The 23,271-nt window shown below is 37.8% G+C and overlaps 5 protein-coding genes across 7 annotated transcripts; 2 read left to right on the top strand and 3 right to left on the bottom strand.

Moving 5' to 3' along the window:
* On the bottom strand, window positions 396-1,191 carry LOC105165027 (14 kDa proline-rich protein DC2.15-like). The gene has a single exon (XM_011083903.2). It carries the CDS (start codon window positions 1,097-1,099, stop codon window positions 713-715), a length of 387 nt encoding a protein of 128 aa, XP_011082205.1. The 5' UTR covers window positions 1,100-1,191; the 3' UTR covers window positions 396-712.
* Window positions 2,610-5,727, bottom strand: LOC105164566 (vesicle-associated membrane protein 711). 2 transcript variants are annotated; one of them, XM_011083240.2, is made up of 4 exons: window positions 5,433-5,726; window positions 4,237-4,427; window positions 3,535-3,698; window positions 2,610-3,084 (listed from the first exon to the last, which is right to left on the bottom strand). In XM_011083240.2, the coding sequence occupies exons 1-4, from the start codon at window positions 5,647-5,649 to the stop codon at window positions 2,994-2,996; spliced, it is 663 nt and encodes a 220-aa protein (XP_011081542.1). In that variant the 5' UTR covers window positions 5,650-5,726; the 3' UTR covers window positions 2,610-2,993. The 2 variants fall into 2 exon arrangements, with proteins under 2 accessions (XP_011081542.1, XP_020550268.1); XM_020694609.1 differs by lacking the exon at window positions 2,610-3,084 and adding an exon at window positions 3,226-3,250 and having other exon boundaries at window positions 5,433-5,727.
* On the top strand, window positions 8,188-16,168 carry LOC105164565. The gene is made up of 10 exons (XM_011083239.2): window positions 8,188-9,662; window positions 10,611-11,084; window positions 11,197-11,498; window positions 12,048-12,773; window positions 12,853-13,131; window positions 13,281-13,442; window positions 13,548-14,483; window positions 14,556-14,771; window positions 15,160-15,420; window positions 15,611-16,168. The coding sequence occupies exons 1-10, from the start codon at window positions 8,279-8,281 to the stop codon at window positions 15,950-15,952; spliced, it is 5,082 nt and encodes a 1,693-aa protein (XP_011081541.1). The 5' UTR covers window positions 8,188-8,278; the 3' UTR covers window positions 15,953-16,168.
* LOC105164564 (ACT domain-containing protein ACR2) lies at window positions 16,309-19,533 on the top strand. 2 transcript variants are annotated; one of them, XM_011083238.2, is made up of 8 exons: window positions 16,309-17,237; window positions 17,325-17,396; window positions 17,494-17,545; window positions 17,675-17,789; window positions 17,911-17,978; window positions 18,162-18,821; window positions 18,924-19,028; window positions 19,103-19,533. In XM_011083238.2, the coding sequence occupies exons 1-8, from the start codon at window positions 17,194-17,196 to the stop codon at window positions 19,439-19,441; spliced, it is 1,455 nt and encodes a 484-aa protein (XP_011081540.1). In that variant the 5' UTR covers window positions 16,309-17,193; the 3' UTR covers window positions 19,442-19,533. The 2 variants fall into 2 exon arrangements, with proteins under 2 accessions (XP_011081540.1, XP_020550267.1); XM_020694608.1 differs by lacking the exons at window positions 16,309-17,237; window positions 17,494-17,545 and having other exon boundaries at window positions 17,337-17,396.
* Window positions 19,624-23,271, bottom strand: LOC105164563 (probable glycosyltransferase At5g25310; the record flags this gene model as incomplete). Its single annotated transcript, XM_011083236.2, is given in 4 exon segments — window positions 19,624-20,471; window positions 20,655-21,006; window positions 22,295-22,443; window positions 23,012-23,271. Coding segments are annotated over 4 exon segments (1,427 nt in total), but the record flags the coding sequence as incomplete, so codon positions are not given.

The following is a 23,271-nucleotide window of genomic DNA, read 5'->3' as shown; positions in this document are numbered from 1 at the left end:
TCTTTTTAATCCAATACCATAGATGTCTGTATGTGTTGATCTTACAGTAATTTCTTGTATTATTTGTTTTTTGTTTTTTTAATATATATACCTTTTCATTTAAAATTAGTAATTCTAGTCTTGATATTTTTTGACATATATACTAAATGATGAACTGAATTGTATATATAAAATAAATAAACACTACACCAATGTTATTTTTTCGTACTATTTGATAAAGAGTAGTAACACAAAAGACTTAATAGGTACGTACCTAAAAAATTCGAAAATATAGCTTTAAGTTTATTATTTCATTTCCTTAAATTTTTGTTACAATAGCAGATACCATAATTGAAAATTATAAGTAATAGTTATGTCAGGTACTGCAAAATAGTAACACAAACAACACGTACACATAGAGTACAAATGACAAACAGTCGTCAGCTTGTCTGTTTATTGACATCAAAATTATCCCAAATCAGCTTACAAAGCAAAACAACAATTCAAACGCACAACACCACCAAACGTACCTACACTAACATCCCCTCCATCTCCATCCTAAGTAATCAACATACACTAGTACGTACTCCAACATTACTTTTAAATTTGCAACACATGCATGAACAAACGTACATGACCAATTAAACGATCCAACAAAATTAGAAACAGTAGATAGCTAGGTAGAGTGCAGAATGGACTAGTCATCTTGATTGCCATGTTGTGGCATTAATGCTTATACACATTTGAAGCCAGGAGGAATGGTTTTGGCGCAAGCACTAACCAAAACACTAAGCGCAATCGGCACATCCAAGTTAATGCCTAGCACGTTGGCCTTAATGGCAGTGCAGAGACAAGCGGCAGCCTCCAAGTCAGCCAGCCCTTGAAGCAAGGCGCAGCACTTATCACCTGATGGAGGATTCCCAACTACCACGTTTACCAGCCCCAAGACGTCGGCGCAGATGCCAAGCTTCAAGGTGTCAATGGGGCAAAAAGGGTTGACGGGTGGCGCCTTGGGTGCCGGCTTAGGCTTAGGCTCACACGTACCGCAGCCGGAGGTGAATGTGGCAAAAAGGAGGAGGGAAATGATTAAAATGGTGGAAGAAAGTGGGGAGGCGGCCATGGGTAAGGAGTTAGGGTTGGAGAGTAGGATGGGGTTAGGGCGGGGCTCATTATAAAGAGGAAATGTGAGGTTTATGTTTGGAGATGAATTGAGTGGAAGGGAGGAGAGTGTACAAGTTGGATTTTTGTAAGTTTGTGCAAAAGTTGAAACCACGCCCATCATGTCTCTGAAGATGGTGTGTCTGTGCAAATTCATCCAAGGACAAGCTTCAAATTTTATTTTCTGTTTCAAGGCACCCACATTATCATGTAACTAATTAATCTTTTCTATAAATGTATATATAGACTCCCAAACACTAGCTAGTACGTGTATGCGTGTATATTCAAGAGATTATTTGGTCTTAAATTTCAGATTATTAATTAATGTACCATGCATGTCATGTAAGTTGTACGTAGGAATCTGTTACTGTGTGTGTGATTCGTAATGTTTATCGAGAATGAATCATATATATATATATATATATGTGTGTGTTGGCATTATAATAAAGGACAACCTATGAGATAGATAGTTGTAGGCTGTAGTGTGTGTATCGAATTTTCTCAAATTGGGTAAAGATGGAGTATTAACATGGCTTTAAACTTGTTTTGTCTTGTGCTCTCTCTGTCTATCCCTTGATTCACATTTCAATTATTGGATTGGATCACTGCCTACTCATCAAACAAACACCATACCCCATATATACCATAAATATTCAAATCAAAGTTGGCACTTCGCTACATAACCAAATAGTTTCTATTAATATTCCATCCATTTAGATCTGATCTAGGCGCATCATTATTCTTAAATTTTAATATTCTCACTAAGTTCAGAAACAATACAAAGGTATTGAGCCTCAATGAACGGAACAATTGTCGCCCTGCTCAATTCTAAATTCCTTAAAATATGTTTTTTTTTTCCAAAGAGAGATGAAGCATATGTGCCATTGTCCAATAGAATAAAAGATAGCAGTAGAGACGGGGAGACATGGGATAATATTTTCATACCGAGTGAATGGACCCCCTCAATCTGGCAGGGCAGGCAAATCTGGGCCAATGATTCAACTACATGTGACTACTTCTTTCCTCATCATCATCATCGAAATAGATAAGACTCGGAAGTTGCTCCCAAAAGCTAACAGCCACCAAATGCCCCAATCTCTCTCTCTCTCTCTCTCTCTCTTGTATGGGCATCGGCTGTTTGCCTCTGATTTTTTGCAACACAACGAGTGGCCAGTCACCTAACACTGTAATTCTTCTTTTTTTTTTTTGATAAATAGCTGGCACTTCTTCAAAGCATTGTAATGAATTCCAATTATTCGTACAGCAAGAAGACTGTTAGTCAAAAAAGTTGTAAAAGATCTGCCAAGAAAGTTTCCAACACCTCTATGTACCATGTTTAGGCTTGCTTTGAGTTTGAGGAGAACATAGAAAGGAAAGCTTTCACATGCCCCAACATCATTTACTCAAGAATGGAATCAATACTTATGATACTGGAAAGGCAATTGTAAAACTATTCAACTTCACGAGATCAATTGATCAAAAACACAATAATTTCACCATTGTCTCTACCACCGGAAACGACCACACGGTTCTCAAGGAAAACGAATACACACCAATAACATTAGTTACACAAATAAATATCCAGAAAAGTTTATCACAAAGTGTGCCAATAATTTCACTTTAGATTATGCAACTATCTTGTTTCTTAATCCACAGGATAAATAGGCAGAGCTGAAACCCCGGATAGAGCTTCACACACAGTGACATCTCAAAACCAGGGAATCAAAGACATAAAAACTGACATATCAACTTTTCACCATTCTCCACACATCTAAGGAAGATTTGAGTTGGAAGAATTGCAAGTATAGATAAAAGAGAACCAGGAAATGGCATCCAGATCTCACTTGATCAAACCCTCACTTCAGACAAGATGGAAGTGCAGGCCCATGGCAGACGAAAGCCAAAACAATATAAATTATGACCAGGAGAAGCAATATCAATGCAACCCTGAGGAAGGAAAAACAGATTCACTAGTTTAGAAAAGAGTAGGACATAAATGTGCAGGTAAATGATCTAGATTACGCGATTAAGATGCAAAATCTTGAACAAGATCAACCTTTTAAGTTGCCATAGCAGGAAAAGATGGTCTCTTGGGTGCGCCATTCACAGTATCCTAAAGAAAATGGAGCACACTTACCATGCAAGCATTCCATATTGGGGGGAATTTGGTTATGAGTTATCTATATCTTCTAAGCTAATGCATCTTATTAAATGTATTTTTGGAGCTTATAGAATATTTATATCTTATCTATACTATATATAATAGTCTTAAGTGTAATGAGTAATAAGCAACATGATTAACCAATTCAAGTAGGATTTATAGGCCAAGCTTTATTTCTAAACCCAGAGTTCCTTATCATTTTAAAGCACATATAGCGTGGTGTTAAACAAACTTACGTTAGCTTGACATTTCTCCACCAGACAGTGTTTCTAAAACGTCTTGCTTGCTTTCTGAAGCGAAAAGTGTTCCCTTGCATATTAGCAGTTTTATCAACCAATAATTCTAACCGATCACCTCTCTCTAAAACTTTGTCAATATTCTCGATCATGACATTCCGTACCTACAATAACACCCAATAAATTCTTATTAGTTATGAGCAATAGTAGCTCACAAAGAGTAAAGCTAGGTAGCTGCTGATATTAGCATACTCGCTTCATTAAGCAGACATTCAAGATGTTGGAAGCCGTTAATATACATGAAAACATAGAGCACAAAGAATCTAACCTTTATTAGCTCCTCTATCCCAGTAAAGAACATAAAATCTAGCAGTAAAAAGCTACGTAACTACAGACGAGACGATACACATTTTGTTGAAAGCAAAAATTTAAGACGTTGCAAACCATTAATATATCATGTAAACACACAGCATAAAGAATCTAAATGTATTTGCTCCTTCATCCAAACAAAGAACAATAAGATGGATGTCTAGTAAATTTCACCCCCAAAAACAATTGAACACACACTCGTTTAAGGAGAAACATATTAAAATGAAAACACATCACATCAAGAAACCCAACAGTGCTTCTAAAGCTTGGGATGCAAAAGAAAAGGGACTCAACCACAGAAAGAAGCAACTCTTGTTAGAGGTTGATTGTCACCTGGCTCATTTCACCTCGAAGTCTGTTTATCCTGTCAGCATTTGGATCATTTGAGAAATACTCCATCTGCTGGCTAAGAACCCTCGAGAATTCATCATTCATTGCATATGCTTGTGCAGACAATACGGCTCGACCATAAGTCCTGACAAATCTTTGATGAATTTCTTCGAGGAATGCAAAAGGAATTCTCCCTGTATTTATTTAAGGAACAACAAAAGGTTGGGTCAAGCACATGACAATGCAAAGGAGGGCATAGCAAGAAATTGATCAACAACACAAGAAGGCTCAAAATGATGATATCATTGTGAAACCCGGATACTCAACTCAGGATGAAAGGGATCCCTCACAATACGATTGCTCAATGGCTGCTATTATAATGATATTGACTACTAAACAAAGGTTCTCTTCTCACGCTAGCATGTTATAAAAGCTGAGAGATCAATAACGGGCACAATTTGCTCAGATTTTCTGTTGAGAAAAACCAATTATGAAGCCTAATATTACCTTTTAATTATATGGAAACTGGAAAAATATTTAGACTCTTGAAGTAGAGAAGAAGGGGAACAACGAACATATCAAAAATGACACAAAGTGAACATTTGATGCCTTACTCATGAACCAAAAACTAGGACAATATCTATAAGATATCAAAATGACTATGTTCATAACTAATACATCCACATAAATAAAATCAAATCTCTCTGAAGAAGTTTCTTATTAATAAAGAACATTCCGTGAAACCAAAAGTAACCACAAACAGAAAGCAAGCAACAAGCATAAACTTAAATACGAATTACAACGCCTCAAAAAGGAGCACTATTTTCAGATCCACCAATAGAACTAAAAGATTAAGATCAGAAAGTCAACAAACATGACAGTCGTATAAACTTCAGTTCCTGCAGATAGATGTCCAGCTCCGAACTGAAAATTCTAAATCACATGATTAAGTCCACGTTCATCACAAAAATCATCCTATACTTTCTCAAACAGAAAGAGACAACATTCATACCCAAATTCAATTCAAAACAAATTCGAAATACGAAAACAATAGAGAGCAACTCAAATCTAAAAAACAGCAAAATTCTCTCTTCACAACGTTCAACCACCAAAAGAAAGAAGGAACCGCAACGAGTTTTCACAAGAAAAAAAGCTCAAACGCAACACCGTATCCGGGAGAGAAATAAAAGTGAGCGTACTTCCGGCGGTGTCGTCGGCCATACAAAGGACGGTGAGTCCATCGGTGCGTTTGACGTGGAAAATGTACCGATCCTGCGAGTAGGAAGCATTAGTGTCATTGTTCCCGGGGATTTTCTCGAGAATTTGACGCGCGATCGCATTCGCGGTGGTGGAGGTAGCGCTGAACTCCGCCAGCACCACAGACCCACGCGCCACCAGCGCGTATAGTATTGCCATTCCCGCGGCCCTCTCTTTCTCTCTCTCGAATGCTTCCTGGTTGAGTTGAAGTTTTGGAGTAATAAATTTGGCGAAAAAGCTAATTCTATGATTATTATTATTATATTATCTTAAACAAACACATAAATAAATAAATAAAACTAAAGTCGTTTTCATTATATCAACAAAAACAAAGTCGTTTCAATTATACAAACGCCTTTCTACTTTCCACTGAGATGGGCTGATTTATCTGACTAGGCCTCTTTTAGGCCCAGCTATGGAGTTGTGATTTAATTGCTTTGTGTGATAATAATTTATAAGCTAAATTGCATATTATCCCCGTATTTTCAAAAGTTAGTTAAAAATTTCTCTATATTTTAAAGATAGATAAATTTTTTTTTATTTTTTTAAATAAAAATATAGCACACTCGTCCTTCACCTTCATCATTAATTAAAGCTAACAGATTTAAATTTATTTATTAAAAGACTGTTATACCCTTATCAATTATATATTATTTTTTTTCATGATAGTTGAATTTTTTATATTGTATAATAACCATAAAATTTAATCAATATATCTCAACCTTAGATATAAATTATTAAGAGTTAAGATTTAATTAATTTTGATATATATTATATTATAATTATTAGATAAAATATAAAAATAGTGTTTATAAAAAATAATAAAATTAACCTCGTCCCGCCACTAATTCCCTCTCCACCCGACCCCACAACCCCTCTCGTCGCCCAACACAAAGGGGCAATGTCGCCGCCAGCGCAAAGGGAAGCGAGAGCCACATCGCCTCAGGGAAATTTTGGGCAAATTTTTTTAATAAATTTAAAAAAAAATTGATTTAAAATTTTAAAATTTTAAAATAGTAAAAAAGAAAAAAGTATAAATTTTTATTGTAAATACATATACTAGTAATTTAAATTTAGATTTAAATTACTTATAGTAAATAATTTATTAAAATATGTTTAAATTAAATATTAATTTAAATTAGATAATAAAATATTATTATTATTTCTTATTAAAATTTATATTGATATAATATTTAAATTTTAAAACATAATATTATTTGTATTGTGATTTTAATTTGATTTTTATCTAAATTATAAATTTATAAAAAATAAACATTTTTCTGTAGTTTGATATTTAAATAAATATATTTAATTAGGAGGGATGAAAATACAAAAAATAATAATTAAAGAAAAGTTCAAACAAATAAATTTGATCATGGGAATTTTAAACATAATGTATGGGTATTTTTGTCAATTTATAGCAAAAAATTGTTAATATATGGAAAAAAAAATAAAAATCAAGCCTACTCGCACTATACCCAAGTGCACTTCACCTTCCATTAACTTCTCATGAAATGGGGATTTTTGCGAGAAAATAGAGAGAATTTTTTACCTATTTTAAAAATACGAGAAGATTTTTAGCTGTTTTTTGAAAACAAAAGGGGTGATATGTAATTTGGTCTAAATTTTACTAGGAAGAACGTATATTTTCAAATAATAGATTGGGTTATTTGTGTGTTAGTTCTCCACAATAATTAACTTATTACCATAAAAACAACTTAAAAATAAAATCGGGTTTCAATTTGTAAATTAACAAGAATTGCAATAATCCAACATTTCCAACCAAATAAGCTGTGGGTGAAGGTATTAATCAATCACCTCATGTGAAAACTTTCTTATATAAATAAATAGGTATCTCCCATTATTTAGTTATTAAAAAAAAAAAAGTAAATATATTTATGTTAAGAGAGTGGTGGGTGCATTAATGTTAAAGGATGGATGTTTTTTATTTTTAAACATTTATAGACATACTCCAAATTGCAATATTACGGAGGAAGAAGGTAATGCAGAAAACCTCAAACTAGTTACGTTCTTAGCTTCATATTATTATTATTATTATTATGTGCAAGTCTTTTGTCCTACACCTTCCAATGTACCATACTTCATTTTGGTGGTATTCATTTTTTTGAATTATATGGGGGGTAAAATGCATTTCCATTAAATTCATTTTGATCCCTATTAATGAGAAAATATTAAAAAACCTCTATAAAAATTTAAATATAAGAAATTATTCATATGTTGTGAACAATGACTTACACCACCTCCTGTTCAATTTGAATATGATTTTTTAAGGACAATGAGCGTAATGGCACTCTTGATGAAGTTGAGATTGAAATAAAAGATAAAAAGAGAAAATGAGGGTGTGTAGTACAGCATTAGGACATGAGATGAGAGGAAATGTTGAGGGAAATATGTAATGGATGGAGTAGTGAGTAGTGTAGTCTGTATTACTACCACTTGCAAGTTCCAAATGCCAATACTCTCTTACATCAATACCATATTCCCTCCTCACGCATCTTTCTTTCTCTTCTGTTTCTCCATCAATAAAAAACACCAGACATCAGACCCAGAGAATATATATATATACTTTTTTTAATATATATTAATTAATAATAACATAATATTATATATTATATTAAATTAAGTTAAATACATTAGACACACAGACAGAGAAAGAGAGAGAGAGAGAGAGAGAGATATAAAAGAGAAAAGAAACCTAAACCACCTCCTTCTCCTTCTCCTTCTCCTCCTCCCCCCCAAAAAACCTAACATATCATCTCATCAAGCCATGAAACACCATTACCACCCTCAAAACGACGTCGCCGTCTCCTCCTCCGACGCTTCCTCCGCCTCCCCCTCCCTCCCCCTCCCCCTCTCCTCTCTTCCTCCTTCCGATAAGCCTTCCGCTGCTGTCGAGGATCCCCTGCGCGACGCCACCTCCACCTCTTCCTCCTCCGCCGCCACCACTGCCTCCGCCGACTCCGTCCTTGTCGAGCGCCGCGGTGACTATTCCGCTCTCTGCAAATGGACTATCTCTAATTTCCCCAGAATCAAATCTCGCGCCCTCTGGAGTAAATACTTTGAAGTCGGGGGTTTCGATTGCCGTTTGCTCATTTACCCTAAGGGTGATTCTCAGGCCCTCCCTGGATATCTATCTATTTACCTCCAAATCATGGACCCCCGCAACACTGCTTCTTCTAAGTGGGATTGTTTCGCGAGCTACCGCCTCGCCATTGATAATTTGTTAGACTCCTCTAAGTCAGTGCACCGGGACAGCTGGCATCGCTTTTCCTCCAAGAAAAAGTCCCACGGCTGGTGCGATTTTGCTTCACTTACTTCTCTTTTGGACCCCAAGTTCGGATTCTTGCATTTGTCCAATGATTGTATTCTTATCACTGCCGATATATTGATACTTCATGAGTCCTTTTCATTCTCGCGTGATAATTACGATTTGCAGGCCAACAATGTCTCTATTATGGGCGGGGGAGGGGTTATTGGGCCTGTGGTTGGGGATGTTTTGAGTGGCAAGTTCACTTGGAAAGTGCACAATTTTAGTTTGTTTAAAGAGATGATTAAAACTCAGAAAATAATGAGCCCCGTTTTTCCCGCTGGGGAATGTAACTTGCGCATTAGCGTGTATCAGAGCGTGGTGAATGGTGTTGAGTATTTGTCCATGTGTTTGGAGAGCAAGGACACTGAGAAAAACTCCTTGATGTCGGATAGGAGTTGCTGGTGTTTGTTTAGGATGTCAGTGTTGAATCAGAAGCCAGGTAATGGTTCCAACCATGTGCATCGAGATAGTTACGGCCGTTTTGCTGCGGACAATAAGAGTGGGGATAACACAAGTTTGGGGTGGAATGATTATATGAAAATGTCAGATTTTATGGGGCCAGAGGCTGGGTTCTTGGTGGAAGACACGGCAGTTTTTAGCACATCCTTCCATGTTATTAAGGAGTTGAGCAGTTTCTCAAAGGGTGGCACTTTGATTGGTGCGAGGAATAGTGGAAACGTGAGGAAGTCAGATGGGCATATTGGAAAGTTTACGTGGAGAATTGAGAACTTTACCCGGTTGAAGGATCTCTTGAAAAAAAGGAAGATTACTGGGCTTTGCATTAAAAGTAGGAGGTTTCAGATTGGGAACCGGGATTGTCGCCTTATTGTTTATCCCAGAGGTATGTTATATAACCTCATTGGGGAGACATGGAAATTGTTCTATACTTAGTTTTTGTTTCTAATACTATTTTGTCAAGATAGTCTCCTTTTGATGCTGTTGACCTCAACTTGACCATTTTCCTGAACGCAATTGTGAACTATTTTCTTAATATTAGAACACATTCCAGTAATATTGAAGAACATAAAAGTTAAGATGCGGTAGTATTAGTATATAAGAATTCTCAAAATATTAATATGGCTTGTTAGTCAAAAGGGACAGTTTACCTTTTAGTACACTGAGAATTGGCATTCAGTTTGGATGAAGGGAGCACTAAAGACAAGTATCATATGATAGTTTAATTTGAATTTCTTGTCCTTCCATTTCTCTTTCTCATCTACATGCAGTTGATTTTATTCGTTGTTTCTCTATTGCCATCCGTTGTCTACGCAATTAAATTTGATTGGTAAGGTATTTATCAACCTCAAGTCTTATTAGGCTGCTTGCAATTTAGTTATGTTATTATTTTGGAATTTTAGATCCTTAAAACAATTTGCTTTAGTGCGTGAAAAGTTGAAGTAATCAAAAGATTGAAAACCAGCAACTAAGCTCATATACTTGTTGCACAATTTTCGGCAATTTTGCTTTTTGATTGTTGTTCGTGCATATTGCTCTAGTAGAACTTCATGCTGAACCAGTTGCTAATTGTCATTCTTTCACTGATGTCGGTTATATGAGTGAAGGATGTGGGTTTCTAAACAAAATCCAGCATTCTATGCATGTTGTTGCTGCATTGATTTTTGAGTATTTATTTCCAAGATAATGTAGGAAACTAAGAGAGTTAAAAATTGGATGTAAGCATTCTCGTTTCTACCTTTACTTGAAAATTGCTTTCGGCTTATCCAAGTTTGTGTAAATGAAATTTTTGCTTCTGACCTGATGAATCTTCATTCATGCTTACTGGTATCAGGGCAGTCTCAACCTCCATGCCACCTCTCTGTGTTTCTTGAGGTTACAGATTCACGAAATACTAACAGTGATTGGAGTTGTTTTGTGAGCCATCGCTTGGCAGTTGTGAACCAAAGAATGGAAGAGAAGTCTGTTACAAAGGAATCTCAAAATCGTTATTCAAAGGCTGCAAAGGACTGGGGGTGGCGCGAGTTTGTGACACTCACTAGTCTCTTTGATCAGGATTCTGGATTTCTAGTCCAGGATACTGTTATCTTCTCTGCTGAGGTTCTTATATTGAAAGAAACTTCCATAATGCAGGACTTCACTGATCAAGAAACTGACTCCGGAACTGCCTGTTCTCAGTCAGATGGAATTGGGAAGAGGAGCTCATTCACCTGGAAAGTGGAGAATTTCTTGTCCTTCAAGGAAATAATGGAAACTAGAAAAATCTTTAGCAAATTCTTTCAAGCTGGTGGATGTGAGCTTCGGATTGGTGGGTAGCTCTTTAAAAGCTTGAATTATTTCAATGCAAATTGTTGCAGCAGCTAGTGGAATTATGGTGGATGATCTATTCTAATTCTTTGCTGCCGCCTTTGATTGTGCAGGAGTATATGAGTCTTTTGACACCATATGTATATATTTGGAGAGTGATCAGTCAGTTGGAAGTGATCCCGAGAAGAACTTTTGGGTCAGATATAGGATGGCTATTGTGAACCAAAAGAACCCATCTAAAACTGTTTGGAAAGAGTCTTCCATTTGCACAAAGACCTGGAACAATTCTGTTCTTCAGTTTATGAAGGTATCTGACATGTTAGAAGCTGATGCAGGATTTCTGCTGCGAGACACAGTTGTATTTGTTTGTGAGATCTTGGACTGCTGTCCATGGTTCGAGTTTTCAGACCTGGAGGTTAGTAGGTCCTTTTTATTTTCAGTACCTGGTTACTCGGTCCTATTGACCAAAGCCATATGTGGGTAATCATGGATTCTGTTGACTATAAGCAACTCTACTGATGAACATAAATCCTCATTGGTTCTCCCTTCTGAAAAAATAGAAATCTTGGCCTTGGTTATTCTAGCATATGTGTGGAGCCATATTTTGTTGCTTTGGGCACTCTTTCTTGAGTGAAATTTTTTGGTTGATTTTTGTGGCGAATGGACCATTTTTCATGCTGTATTTCGTCTCCCCTTATTCTCTTAAGGACCATCTCTCTTATCTGTTGGCAAGCATGCAAGTTAAAAAGCTACCATCTAAAAGGATTCAAAACTTGAACACTCAATTTTACCACTCTCTTAAATTGTCTACAGAAAACTCTGATTGGCGAATAAAGGCAGCCAAGAGAGTCATATTGAGCTAGAAATATGTCTTCACCAGTTGGCACTATCTTTCTCATTGTTAGCCATTATAATGTACATTTGATGTTATGTCCCGGTGTTAATTCAGTACATTGTTTTTCAGGTTTTAGCTTCTGAAGATGATCAAGACGCCCTGACAACTGACCCTGACGAACTCATTGATTCTGATGACAGTGAAGATCTAAGTGGAGATGAAGAAGACATCTTCAGAAATCTTCTATCCAGGGCCGGGTTTCACCTTACTTATGAAGACAATTCTTCTCAACCTCAGGTGACCTTAAGAGAGAAACTACTCATGGATGCCGGAGCAATAGCTGGTTTCCTGACTGGACTTCGTGTTTATCTTGATGACCCTGCAAAAGTAAAGCGCTTGCTGCTTCCTACGAAGATATCTGGTAGTAATGATGGGAAGAAAATTAAGAAGAATGACGAGTCTTCTCCCAGTTTGATGAATTTGTTGATGGGAGTCAAAGTTTTGCAACAAGCAATTATTGATTTACTTTTAGATATAATGGTTGAGTGTTGCCAGCCTTCAGAGGGGAGTTCAAGTGATGATTCTTCGGATATTAGCTCCAAACCTTCTCCGGATGGCAGTGGAGCAACTAGTCCACTGGGATCTGATGGAGACAATGGACTGACGGACTCCACACAGCTTTCTGTGGGGGAGAGATTGGACCTAGGGATTGGCGGAAGTATAAATTCATCTGCTGTACAAAGCTGCGATCTGAATGGAATTGGCATACATGCAAAAACTGTTCCCGTGCAGCCTATTTGTCCACCAGAGACATCGGCTGCTGGTTCATGTGAGAACCCCTCTCTGAGATCCAAGGTATGTTTGCTATATCTTCTAAACTAGTGAATATGTTGCCTGCTTATTTCTAAGTTGATTTAGGGAACCTTCTCTTTAGACCAAGTGGCCAGAGCAGTCAGAGGAGCTTCTTGGATTGATTGTGAACTCCTTGAGAGCTCTTGATGGAGCTGTTCCACAAGGTTGCCCAGAACCAAGAAGGAGGCCGCAGTCGGCTCAAAAGATCGCTCTTGTATTAGACAAAGCCCCCAAGCATCTACAACCAGACCTAGTTGCATTGGTTCCAAAGTTAGTTGAGCAGTCAGAACATCCACTAGCTGCTTCTGCGCTTATGGATCGGCTGCAGAAGCCCGATGCAGAACCTGCACTACGTCTGCCGGTAAAATAATTGAGGGATTCCCTTGAATCCACTTGTTTCTTTGATTGCATTGATGAGGTTTTTATGTATCTCAGATGACATTTTTGTAGCATGAGTTTGATAGTTTTCACTGTGCATCTCTCATCGTCACCTAAGCCTTTATTTCTCAGGTTTTTGGGGCACTTAGTCAGTTGGAATGTGGTAGTGATGTATGGGAACGTGTTCTTTTCCAGTCACTGGAGCTTTTGGCTGATTCTAATGATGAACCTCTTGCAGCCACAGTTGACTTTATATTTAAAGCAGCACTACATTGTCAACATCTTCCTGAAGCAGTAAGCACGAATGAGTGAACCAACCTGATTCATCTGTTTCCTGAATTCTTCTATCTCCTTGTTTCCGTGGATAATAGCATTAACCTTTTTGACGTCCTGCCGCAGGTGAGGTCTGTGCGAGTCAGACTAAAGAATTTGGGTATCGAAGTCTCTCCATGCGTCTTAGATTATTTGGGTCGGACTGTAAATAGTTGTGCAGATATTGCTGAATATATTCTTCGAGATATCAACTGCGATGACGATTTTGGTGATAATTTCTCACCAACAGCTTGTGGGCTTTTTATATTTGGTGAAAGTGGACCTAAGTCTGAAAGGCTACATTCAGGGGAAGATCATGCCTCCCATGGCTGTTCTCACTTTTCTGATATTTACATTTTAATTGAGATGTTATCTATACCCTGTCTAGCTGTTGAAGCTGCGCAAACTTTTGAGAGAGCTGTAGCTCGTGGGACCTTTGTCCCTCAGTCTCTGGCTGTAGTCTTGGAAAGACGCCTTGCCAAACAATTGGATTTCACTTCACAATATGTTGCTGAGATTCAGCAGCCGGATTTAGTCATGGAAGGGGAAGGCATTGAGCAACTCAGAGAGCAACGAGATGATTTCACTTTAGTTCTTGGTCTTGCTGAAAGATTGGCACTTTCCAAAGACTCGCGGGTGAAAGGATTTGTGAAGATTCTTTATACTATGTTGTTCAAATGTTATGCTGATGAGTCTTGCAGATTAAGGATGCTAAAGAGGCTTGTTGATCGTGCTACAACTAGTGCAGATGCTAGTCGTGATGTAGATTTAGATATGGAAGTTTTGGTGATCTTAGTATGTGAGGAGCAGGAAACAGTAAGACCAGTTCTGAGCATGATGCGGGAGGTTGCTGAACTTGCAAATGTTGATCGAGCGGCTCTTTGGCATCAGTTGTGTGCCAGTGAAGATGATATTCTTCGTATTCGTGAAGAAAGAAAAGCTGAAAATGCTAGTTTATTGAAAGAAAAAGCTGTTTTATCTCAAAGACTAACTGAATCTGAGGCTACTAATAGCCGTCTCAAGGTAATTATTTTTCTATATTGATGGTTTCACAAGAAAATCATTACAATTCTTGACGCTTGTATATGATGACAGTCCGAAGTGAGGGCTGAGATGGATCGTTTTGCTCGGGAAAGAAAGGAGCTGATGGAGCAGGTGCAAGAAATTGAGAGTCAGCTTGAGTGGGTTCGCTCGGAAAGGGATGATGAAATCACAAAGCTTATGGCTGAGAAGAAAGTTCTTCAAGATCGTCTCTATGATGCTGAAACTCAACTCTCCCAATTGAAATCTCGAAAACGCGACGAATTGAAGGTCTAATATTTTATCAATCATCTGGCATTGGTTTTTGCTGTTGTTGAGCAATATAAAAGATTTTCAGAAGGATTGGTGAAATAATATGGTCTAAAGTTGACTCTCAACTTCCTAAAATATGTTAAAAGTGGAAACAAATCTTCTTTTGTGATTCTGAAAATGGGATTTTGTCTTTTTGGCCCAAAGAAAGTTGATAAGTTGTGTTTACTAAAAGTTGGTGTCTAGGTAGAGGGCTTTGGTGGTAAAAATTGCTAAGTTATGTTTGCTGTTTCCCAGACATGATTGCTGTATCCTTTACCTTTCTATTTTTTCTTTCAGGATGTCATAAGCTTTAGTTCAGCTGATCATGATTATTGTCATGCCTGATAATCTTTCCTGAATGTTTCAGAGGGTAATGAAGGAGAAAAATGCTCTTGCTGAGAGGTTAAAGAGTGCTGAGGCAGCACGAAAAAGGTTTGATGAAGAGTTGAAAAGATTTGCCACAGAAAATGTGACTCGAGAAGAGTTACGACAGTCGCTTGAGGATGAAGTTCGTCGTCTGACACAGACAGTTGGGCAAACAGAAGGAGAGAAGCGAGAGAAGGAAGAACAGGTTGCTCGATGTGAGGCCTATATTGATGGGATGGAGTCCAAATTGCAGGCCTGCGAGGTTGTGTTTTAGCTGAAGTTGCTTATTTGGCAGTATCTTGATTAGCTTAGTGCTTGATTGGATTATTGACTTTTCTCTCGTTAAAAAATGACTTTTTAGCCCCTGAACGTTTTTCCTTAACGTCAGCTCCTTTATGTGAAGGAATCTGATTATTTGATGTTGTTGTTGATAGAGTGCTACTTTCTTGCAGCAATACATCCACCATCTAGAGGCTCAACTTCAGGAAGAGATGTCACGGCATGCTCCTCTATATGGTGCTGGGCTGGAAGCTTTGTCAATGAAGGAGCTCGAGACGATATCACGTATCCATGAAGAAGGGCTGAGGCAGATACATGCCATACAACAGCGTAAAGGAAGTCCAGCTGGGAGTCCACTTGTAAGTTCCCACAACCTACCTCACACACATGGGTTGTATCCACCTACTCCGCCTCCAATGGCTGTTGGATTGCCTCCTCCGCTTATCCCAAATGGTGTTGGGATCCATAGCAATGGGCATGTTAATGGTGGTGCTGGCCCCTGGTTCAATCGTTAGAACGACGTCCCTGATGTGAGGTGATATTGTTTTCGAGTTCTCTTGGCATCTCAGCCGGTAGAACTCTTGGAAAAAGGTTGATGCAGATGTTATGGTAGGATTTGTAGTTTTTCTTGTCCTGCTGAGCATGCAAATCCAATAGCACTAACAGTTACATATGCCAAATTTGAGTCTTTCCCTCTTCAATCAATAAAAGGCATTCGGAAATTTTGTTTAGTTGTCTGTCTCTCCTTTGCGTTTCTGGCTGAGGGTTTACTTTTACTTTTATTCCATCAGATCCAAATTTATTTCTTGAGCGACGCCTACGGTTTAGGCAGCAGTAACTTGAGATAGGCTTGATCCCACAAACCGTGAATGACGTAGATTACATGACGATGCAGTTTTTGCATCTCGTTAAACTTTCAACCAATACTGTCCATTTCATATCATCTGTTTAAAGTCAGTTTATGAGTTGTTGGGTATGTAAAAGATACTAAAATCGTTAAATCTGGGACTGGGAGTCGATCCAGGCAATGTTGGCAAATCATAAGTAATTTCCACGCCTTGATGTCAACCATTCATTTCTGACCCAAATATTGAGTGGAAATAAAACCCTTTTCTGATGTTGTTGTGCTGATTTTCAAGAATAAACAGTCTTGGTCAACATTGCAACAGGACCTGTAATAAAATGTATGCGTATTATGTACTAATTCCACGTGGACTTGGTTTGGTGGTTTTGTGTAATTTGAAGCTCATAATGGGGTTCAAGAGATGGAAGGACAAATCTTGTTGGTGTCCATCATCATCCTACCTGCATAGAAGATAAAAGATAGATGGAGAGACGCAGACCACGTAAAAACTTTCCAACTTGGTCCCATCATTTTAGGAGACATTTATGGACTATAAATACAACTTTGACTAACAAAGAAATAAACGGCTATTAATTATGTTAGCTTTTCTTAGCAAATCAACCTCCACCATCCAACTTACGCATTCTTTCATTAATACAATCCAATCGGGCAATCAACCATAATCTGCCCCATCCCTCCTCTCTCATTTATTCTTAAAATTTCCAAAAAGAAAATAAAGAGAACAGAAGAAATCAGCTCTTTCTTCCTCTTTTGTTCTTCTTTGATGAGAAGAACTGAAAAAATTCATCATTCTTCCCTCGCCTGTGGGAGTTACATCATGTTCATGATGATGAGCTTAGCTCATTTCCATCATGCATATTGTATGCAACACCATTCTTTCACGAACTGGAGATGTTATTCTTATTGTTAAATTATTCACCAAACAACATTTCCAGGTAAAAGCTTGATGCTCCTATTCGGTGCTCTCTCTCTCTCTCTCTCTCTCTTTCTTCTGATTCTCATGGCCTTTTTGCATTTTGCAGAATGAACAAGGTCTGCTCGCCTTACTTTGATCCTGATTTTGATAGCCTTCCGGAGAGAATATATGGCCCAGCGTGAGTTTTCTCCTGTTCATATTTGAAATTATAATTGAAGAATGTGTTCTAATGATGATTAGAGCACTATTTTCATTTTTTTACCTTTTGATTGCAGTTGTAGAGTTAATATAGACAATGAAAGCTCACAAGATTCCACAGTTGTAAAAGTAAATGGATTACTCCTCTTCTTTTGCATTTGGATGCTTTCTCTTGAAAACTTCATTGGCATGCATGGACTAAACTATGTGCACTGAGGACAGAATCTAACAAGTGTATGATATATGCGTGGGTGGCAGATCGACAGTGTAAACAAGCAGGGGCTTCTCCTGGAAGTGGTGCAAGCACTTACTGATATGAACCTCACCATATCAAAAGGTTACATTTCTTGTGATGCAGGATGGTTCATGGATGGTATTCATCTCTTCCGCTTCTTTTTATTTTTGGAAAATCTCAGTTTTCATTAAGTTAATGCGATACCTTGAAACCTTATGGAAGAAGAACATAATAAGAGTCTTGATTTTATGTGGTGCAGTTTTTCATGTTAAAGATGAGCGAGGCAACAAAATTACTGATCAAAGGGTTATCAACTACATACAGCAGGTAATTTACATTACCTTCAGAAATATAAGATTCTTGATTTGGGTTTTTCATTCGGCTGCTTCTCAACTAGTGTATAATACTTGTAATTCTCTTACTGGCTCAAATTGTTTAAGAATTTCCCCTTTAATGCTAATCATTAATTATCAAGTTACACACTAAATGCTGACCTAGACGAACATGCAGGATATTGGTTCCAATGGCATAACCAGTCCCAAGGCAAAGGCCCTAACCAATTTGGAGTCTCAAGCCAATGAGCCTAAAGCAATTGAAATGACAGGAAAGGACAGGCCGGGCCTATTTTCAGAGATATCAGCAGTGCTAGCTGATCTTGGTTGCAACATAATTGAAGCACATGCGTGGAGCCACAATGCACATTTGGCCTGTGTCGTGTACATTTCGGATAAATCAACGGACACCCCAATTGATGATCACCGGCTCCATGCCATTGAGGACCATTTGACCACTGTCCTCCGAGCCACCAGTAGTGCTGCCACAGAAGAACATGCTAACCAGCAAGAAGTTAAGCCAGCAGGCCTTCCTAAGGGGCAATTATGCACCACAACTAAAGTAGAGCGTCGGTTGCACCAACTAATGGTTTCCGTCAGGGACTTTGACGTGCCGGTCCAGCACAAGAGATCACCAACGTCAGCAGCAGACAGTGATGAGGAGGACAGAAAGGCCAGCATATCCATTGAGAGTTGCATTGAGAAGGGATATTCAATTGTTACCATCCAATGCAAGGATCGGAGAAGGCTGATGTTTGATACTGTTTGTACTCTTACAGATATGCAATATGTGATTTTTCATGCTTCCATAGATTCTTATGGAGGCTATGCATACCAAGTATGTTAAGTTATTCTTCCTAGCTAGCCCATATGGTTTGAAATAATCTTGTCTTTAGTAGAGAAGTAGACTGTTGATCAAATTAATTCTGTATTGTGGCAGGAGTACTTCATAAGACATGCAGACGGTTGTGCATTGAACACGGAGAGCGAGAAAGATAAAGTCATAAAATGCTTAGAGGCTGCAATAGAACGCAGAGTTTGTGAGGTATGCTCATCCTAACTGAACTGCAGTTGGGCAAAAATCTTTCACTTTCAAATTTTCTTATTGGTTAAATGCAGGGAGTGCGGTTGGAACTCTGCGCATATAACAGGGTCGGATTGCTGTCTGACATAACACGGGTTCTAAGGGAGAATGGCCTTGCAGTATTAAGAGCAGATGTCGCCACACGAGGAGAGAAGTCGGTTAATGCATTCTACGTGAGGGATATTTCAGGAAACAATGTGGACTTGGACTTCATCAAGTCTATGAAGAGAGAGATGGGTGAGATAGATCTTTCTGTTATGGAAGAGACTACCAATTATCGACCAACCTCAACTGAAAGGCCTAAGTTCTCTATTGGGGAAATGTTGAAGTCTCAGATTGAGCGCTTCTCCCACAGCTTCGTTGCAATTAAGTGATGTACATAGCTAGCATTTTTTTCTGTTTTTCATAGTTAAAAGAATTCGTAATGTACATAAATCTTTTCATATTATAAACAAATCTTTCCAAATGGAAAATGTTTCACATTCTGAATCATATGAATCTTATAAAGTAATTCTGTCACTGTAATACATTTTGCCTTGCTCACGATTACTTGGTATATGTTTTGGAGCCAAGCAAAATCATCACTGCAGGGAAAAGCTGGGTGATTTATAAAACTTAATTTCTTGTTAAACTTTGGATAAAGGGCAGTACAAAAATTACATGACGGTATATACATACAGTTATATCAATGGAGCTCATAAAACTTTTTGCCCCTTTCATAAGTTTATTTTCCAGTACTTATCCAACCCTTAGATTTAATCGTCTAAGCCATACAGAGTGCAAGATCATATGAAACATATCAAATCTCTTAACTGGTTGGTTCAGAAGGAAATGTCTCCTTACAGCTCTCAAGCCCTCCTTCAGCCTCAGATACTCATCTTCTGATACTGCCACCAATATCTCTTTCAATCGAGGGATTTCAGAAATATCAACCTGTATTGAGAATGCCTCCCACCTTAAAACATCACTAAATGGCAGGACGTAATGATCAGATAATATCACAGGGATGCATTCAGCATAAATGGCCTCAACAATTCTGGGGCTAGCCACTTCATATCCACTAGGGCATAAGCAAAACTTGGAACGTAACATGGAATCATAATAATCTTGATCTTTAGGTAGGTATTCGTAAACATGGAGATCAGTGTCTTTACCCCTCCAATGTTTGAGGAGAATTGGCCTTATGGGGCCATGAATGCCACCAGCAAAGAATGCAAGGTCGGGCCTGGAAATATTGGACGGCGGAGGAGAAATCAGCTTTGGATTTACGATGCCACCATAAAGATGGATTTCAGGCAGGCTCACGTCTTTTGTTGGATCAAATCCTTCAGAGGAATTTGCATTGCACAAGACACGTATTGATGTGTTATAGAGTAATCCATTTCCTTGTGAGGCCTTAGGCCCCTGGAACAATTCAAACAAACAATATTTCATTAGGAGGACAATGTAAATAGCATACAGATCATCAAGATAACTTCGTTCATAAAACAAGAAAGCACTTGAATATCAGAATAGAGTAATCTTCACTTGATATTTGAAATGATTCAGTGGCAGAATAAAATAGCATGTAAATAATACTATGCTCACCCAGTCATGGCAAGAAAGCATAAAATGATCAGCTCCTTGAGTTCTATTCCAGAAGGGGTGTTTTGTGGAGATGAGTTTCACATAGTCAGACACAAATGCTTTGAGTGGGGTGACATTATACGTATTAGGCTTGTAAAGGTACTTGACCATCCATGTAACGCTAAATGGCATGAAGTATACATGAGCTGCTTGTGCATTGCTTGTCTTAAACCTATTGTTTCCATGCTCCATCTCATGTATGAATCTTCCTTCACTACTATATATGTCTTTGCAAGGTCCGTCATGCACTATTGGTAGCTCCCCTTCTTGATATACATACACCTTGAATCTTCTCTCCATTTCCTTGTAACTCCTGTAATATATAAATATGAGCAAGGAAATCAGTTCATACTAAGTTTTAATCATTTTCTAAGACCAAGATACTATGCACCCCACGTGTCAGCAAAATGCATAATGACTAATATCACTCCACAATTAATCAATGTGGAGTAGTGACTACTTCAAGCCAGTTTATTTAGAACGCGAGGTATCTTGTTATATACGACTCCCATAATAACCAACAGTAAATGTTTTTACACGAACTCCCGTTTCCCCATTCTATTGAACAAATCTCAATCAATGAACTGTAATCTCGTTCTCCTCTCTGTATGTTTCACTAATCTTATTATATAGCGAATACTTGAAACATGATTATCTCTAAAATGACCAAGATTTACAAATATCTGTAATCGAAAGGTGAATAGCAAAACAATACAATGAATAGAAGATGATTTGAATTTCTAATGGACCTTTTTAAGAAAAACCATCATCGATCTTTTCCTAGAAGAAAATAATAACTGGGACAACAGAATTAACAAGAGAGTCCTTGCCTTTTATTTTTGTTCTTAAAGCCATGACTTTTTATCGTAATACACCAAATCTCTAGCAAGTAAATATAGTGAATAGTTTTGATATCGATTCAATGCTTAGTAGTTAAGCTGTGATATCACTCCACAAGTAACTATAAAGTCAAAATTTCAGCGTGACATTCATTTCAAAAATTAAAAAAAAAAAAAGAAATACTTTCTTGAGAAGATAGAAAATAGAGGACAAGTGGATATAGCAAAGAGGGGGGTGGAGCTATCCATGGGCAATGTTTGACAAAGAAAGGTAATGAGTAATAGCAGCACGGATCTCAGTCCTTTTGAGGATTGAAAAAACTGGAGTGGAGGGAACAATGAGTGTGCGCACTATGCACCCCCATGCTTCAGATAGAAGACACCCTTTCTCCTCTTAATAACCACAACTCTCACTAGTGGAATATCACACATATGGAATCTATAGTCTTGAAATTTTTGCAGGGTATCTTAGAAGGAAAGAATTGCCATAATTTAGCAAATTAAGGTCCCACCCCCTCTTTCAAAAGCTCAGGAAATAGGCGTAAAACTTAATTTTGTAATTGATCGAAAATCTGCAGATTAAATTAGTACGTGCAATGAAGAAGCTGTTGGAATAGATTGAATATTAAGACTCGTGCGACTGCTTTACGAGCTTCCAGTCATCATTTCACAAGCATTCTTAACAATATTTTCACGTACTAAAAATGGGTTTCATAAGATTAATGGAAAATGAGGGTGCTTCTAATTAAGAGGATTACTTACTGATAAAATGCACTGGGGTTCCAATAGATTGCTGGGGAAAGAATGTTATTATTCTTGATGATTATTGATGGGTTTGTGGCAGAAGCTGCATCCAGAATTGCTGCTCTTGCTCTAGCTAATCCTTGTTCCAATTTGTTCTCCGCTCTCCTCTGCATTTCCCATATTTAATGAAAACCCGGACCATTATAATCATGCTATCAGTCAACACTTGTTGAATTACAAGTGATTCATGCACAGAGAAAAAAGCACTCTAATCATCAAACAGCAAACGGGAAGCATTGAGATAAATGAGTAGGTTGTATATAGCTGCATTACACTTAACTGACAGCTTAATTAGTAAAAAAACACTCAAAGTTTCACCAATTGAAATAGCTGTAGAATTAATTCAGTCGTACAAATCCGTTGAGCTAAAATTTCCATATTTAGGATTTGCGTGAAGTAAAGTTGGGAGTGCCAATATGATAATAATGCTAAAAGATCATCCCGTAATTAATTAACAATTGGTCCCTCTGGAATATTACTGTAACAACCAGATATATAAATGAATACAATTAGGATTGAGGATACGTAAGGTACAGGAGATTGCATAACTGAAAATAGATTCACACGCATTATCATTTGCAAACAACATTAAATCAAATTCATCTATATACATATGTGTGTGTGTGTGTGATTAAAAACACGTAGAATTAATTAAATAGAAGTGAAAATACTGACGGTGACAGCTGGCTTGAATTTGGATGGGAATTCAGAAGAAAGCACAGCCCTGGATTGATCTGGTGCAGGACGCGTATGAGAGAGCAACTCAACTGTTGGTATCTGGAATTGTGGTTGAGAAGGGGAATAGAAGGAGGAGGGGAGTCCATGAATGGGTTTATGAGAAAAATATCCGAGGAGGAAAACAACGGCGATGGAGGCAGCAAAAACTGCAGAGAGTAGAAGAAAAGAGAAAGTAGAGAGAAGTCCAGCAGAAGCAG

This window comes from Sesamum indicum, linkage group LG6, assembly GCF_000512975.1.
Source record: "Sesamum indicum cultivar Zhongzhi No. 13 linkage group LG6, S_indicum_v1.0, whole genome shotgun sequence".
Lineage (NCBI taxonomy): Eukaryota > Viridiplantae > Streptophyta > Magnoliopsida > Lamiales > Pedaliaceae > Sesamum > Sesamum indicum.
The sequence above is the reverse complement of the archived record's forward strand: the minus strand, read 5'-3'. Positions and strand labels throughout refer to the sequence as shown.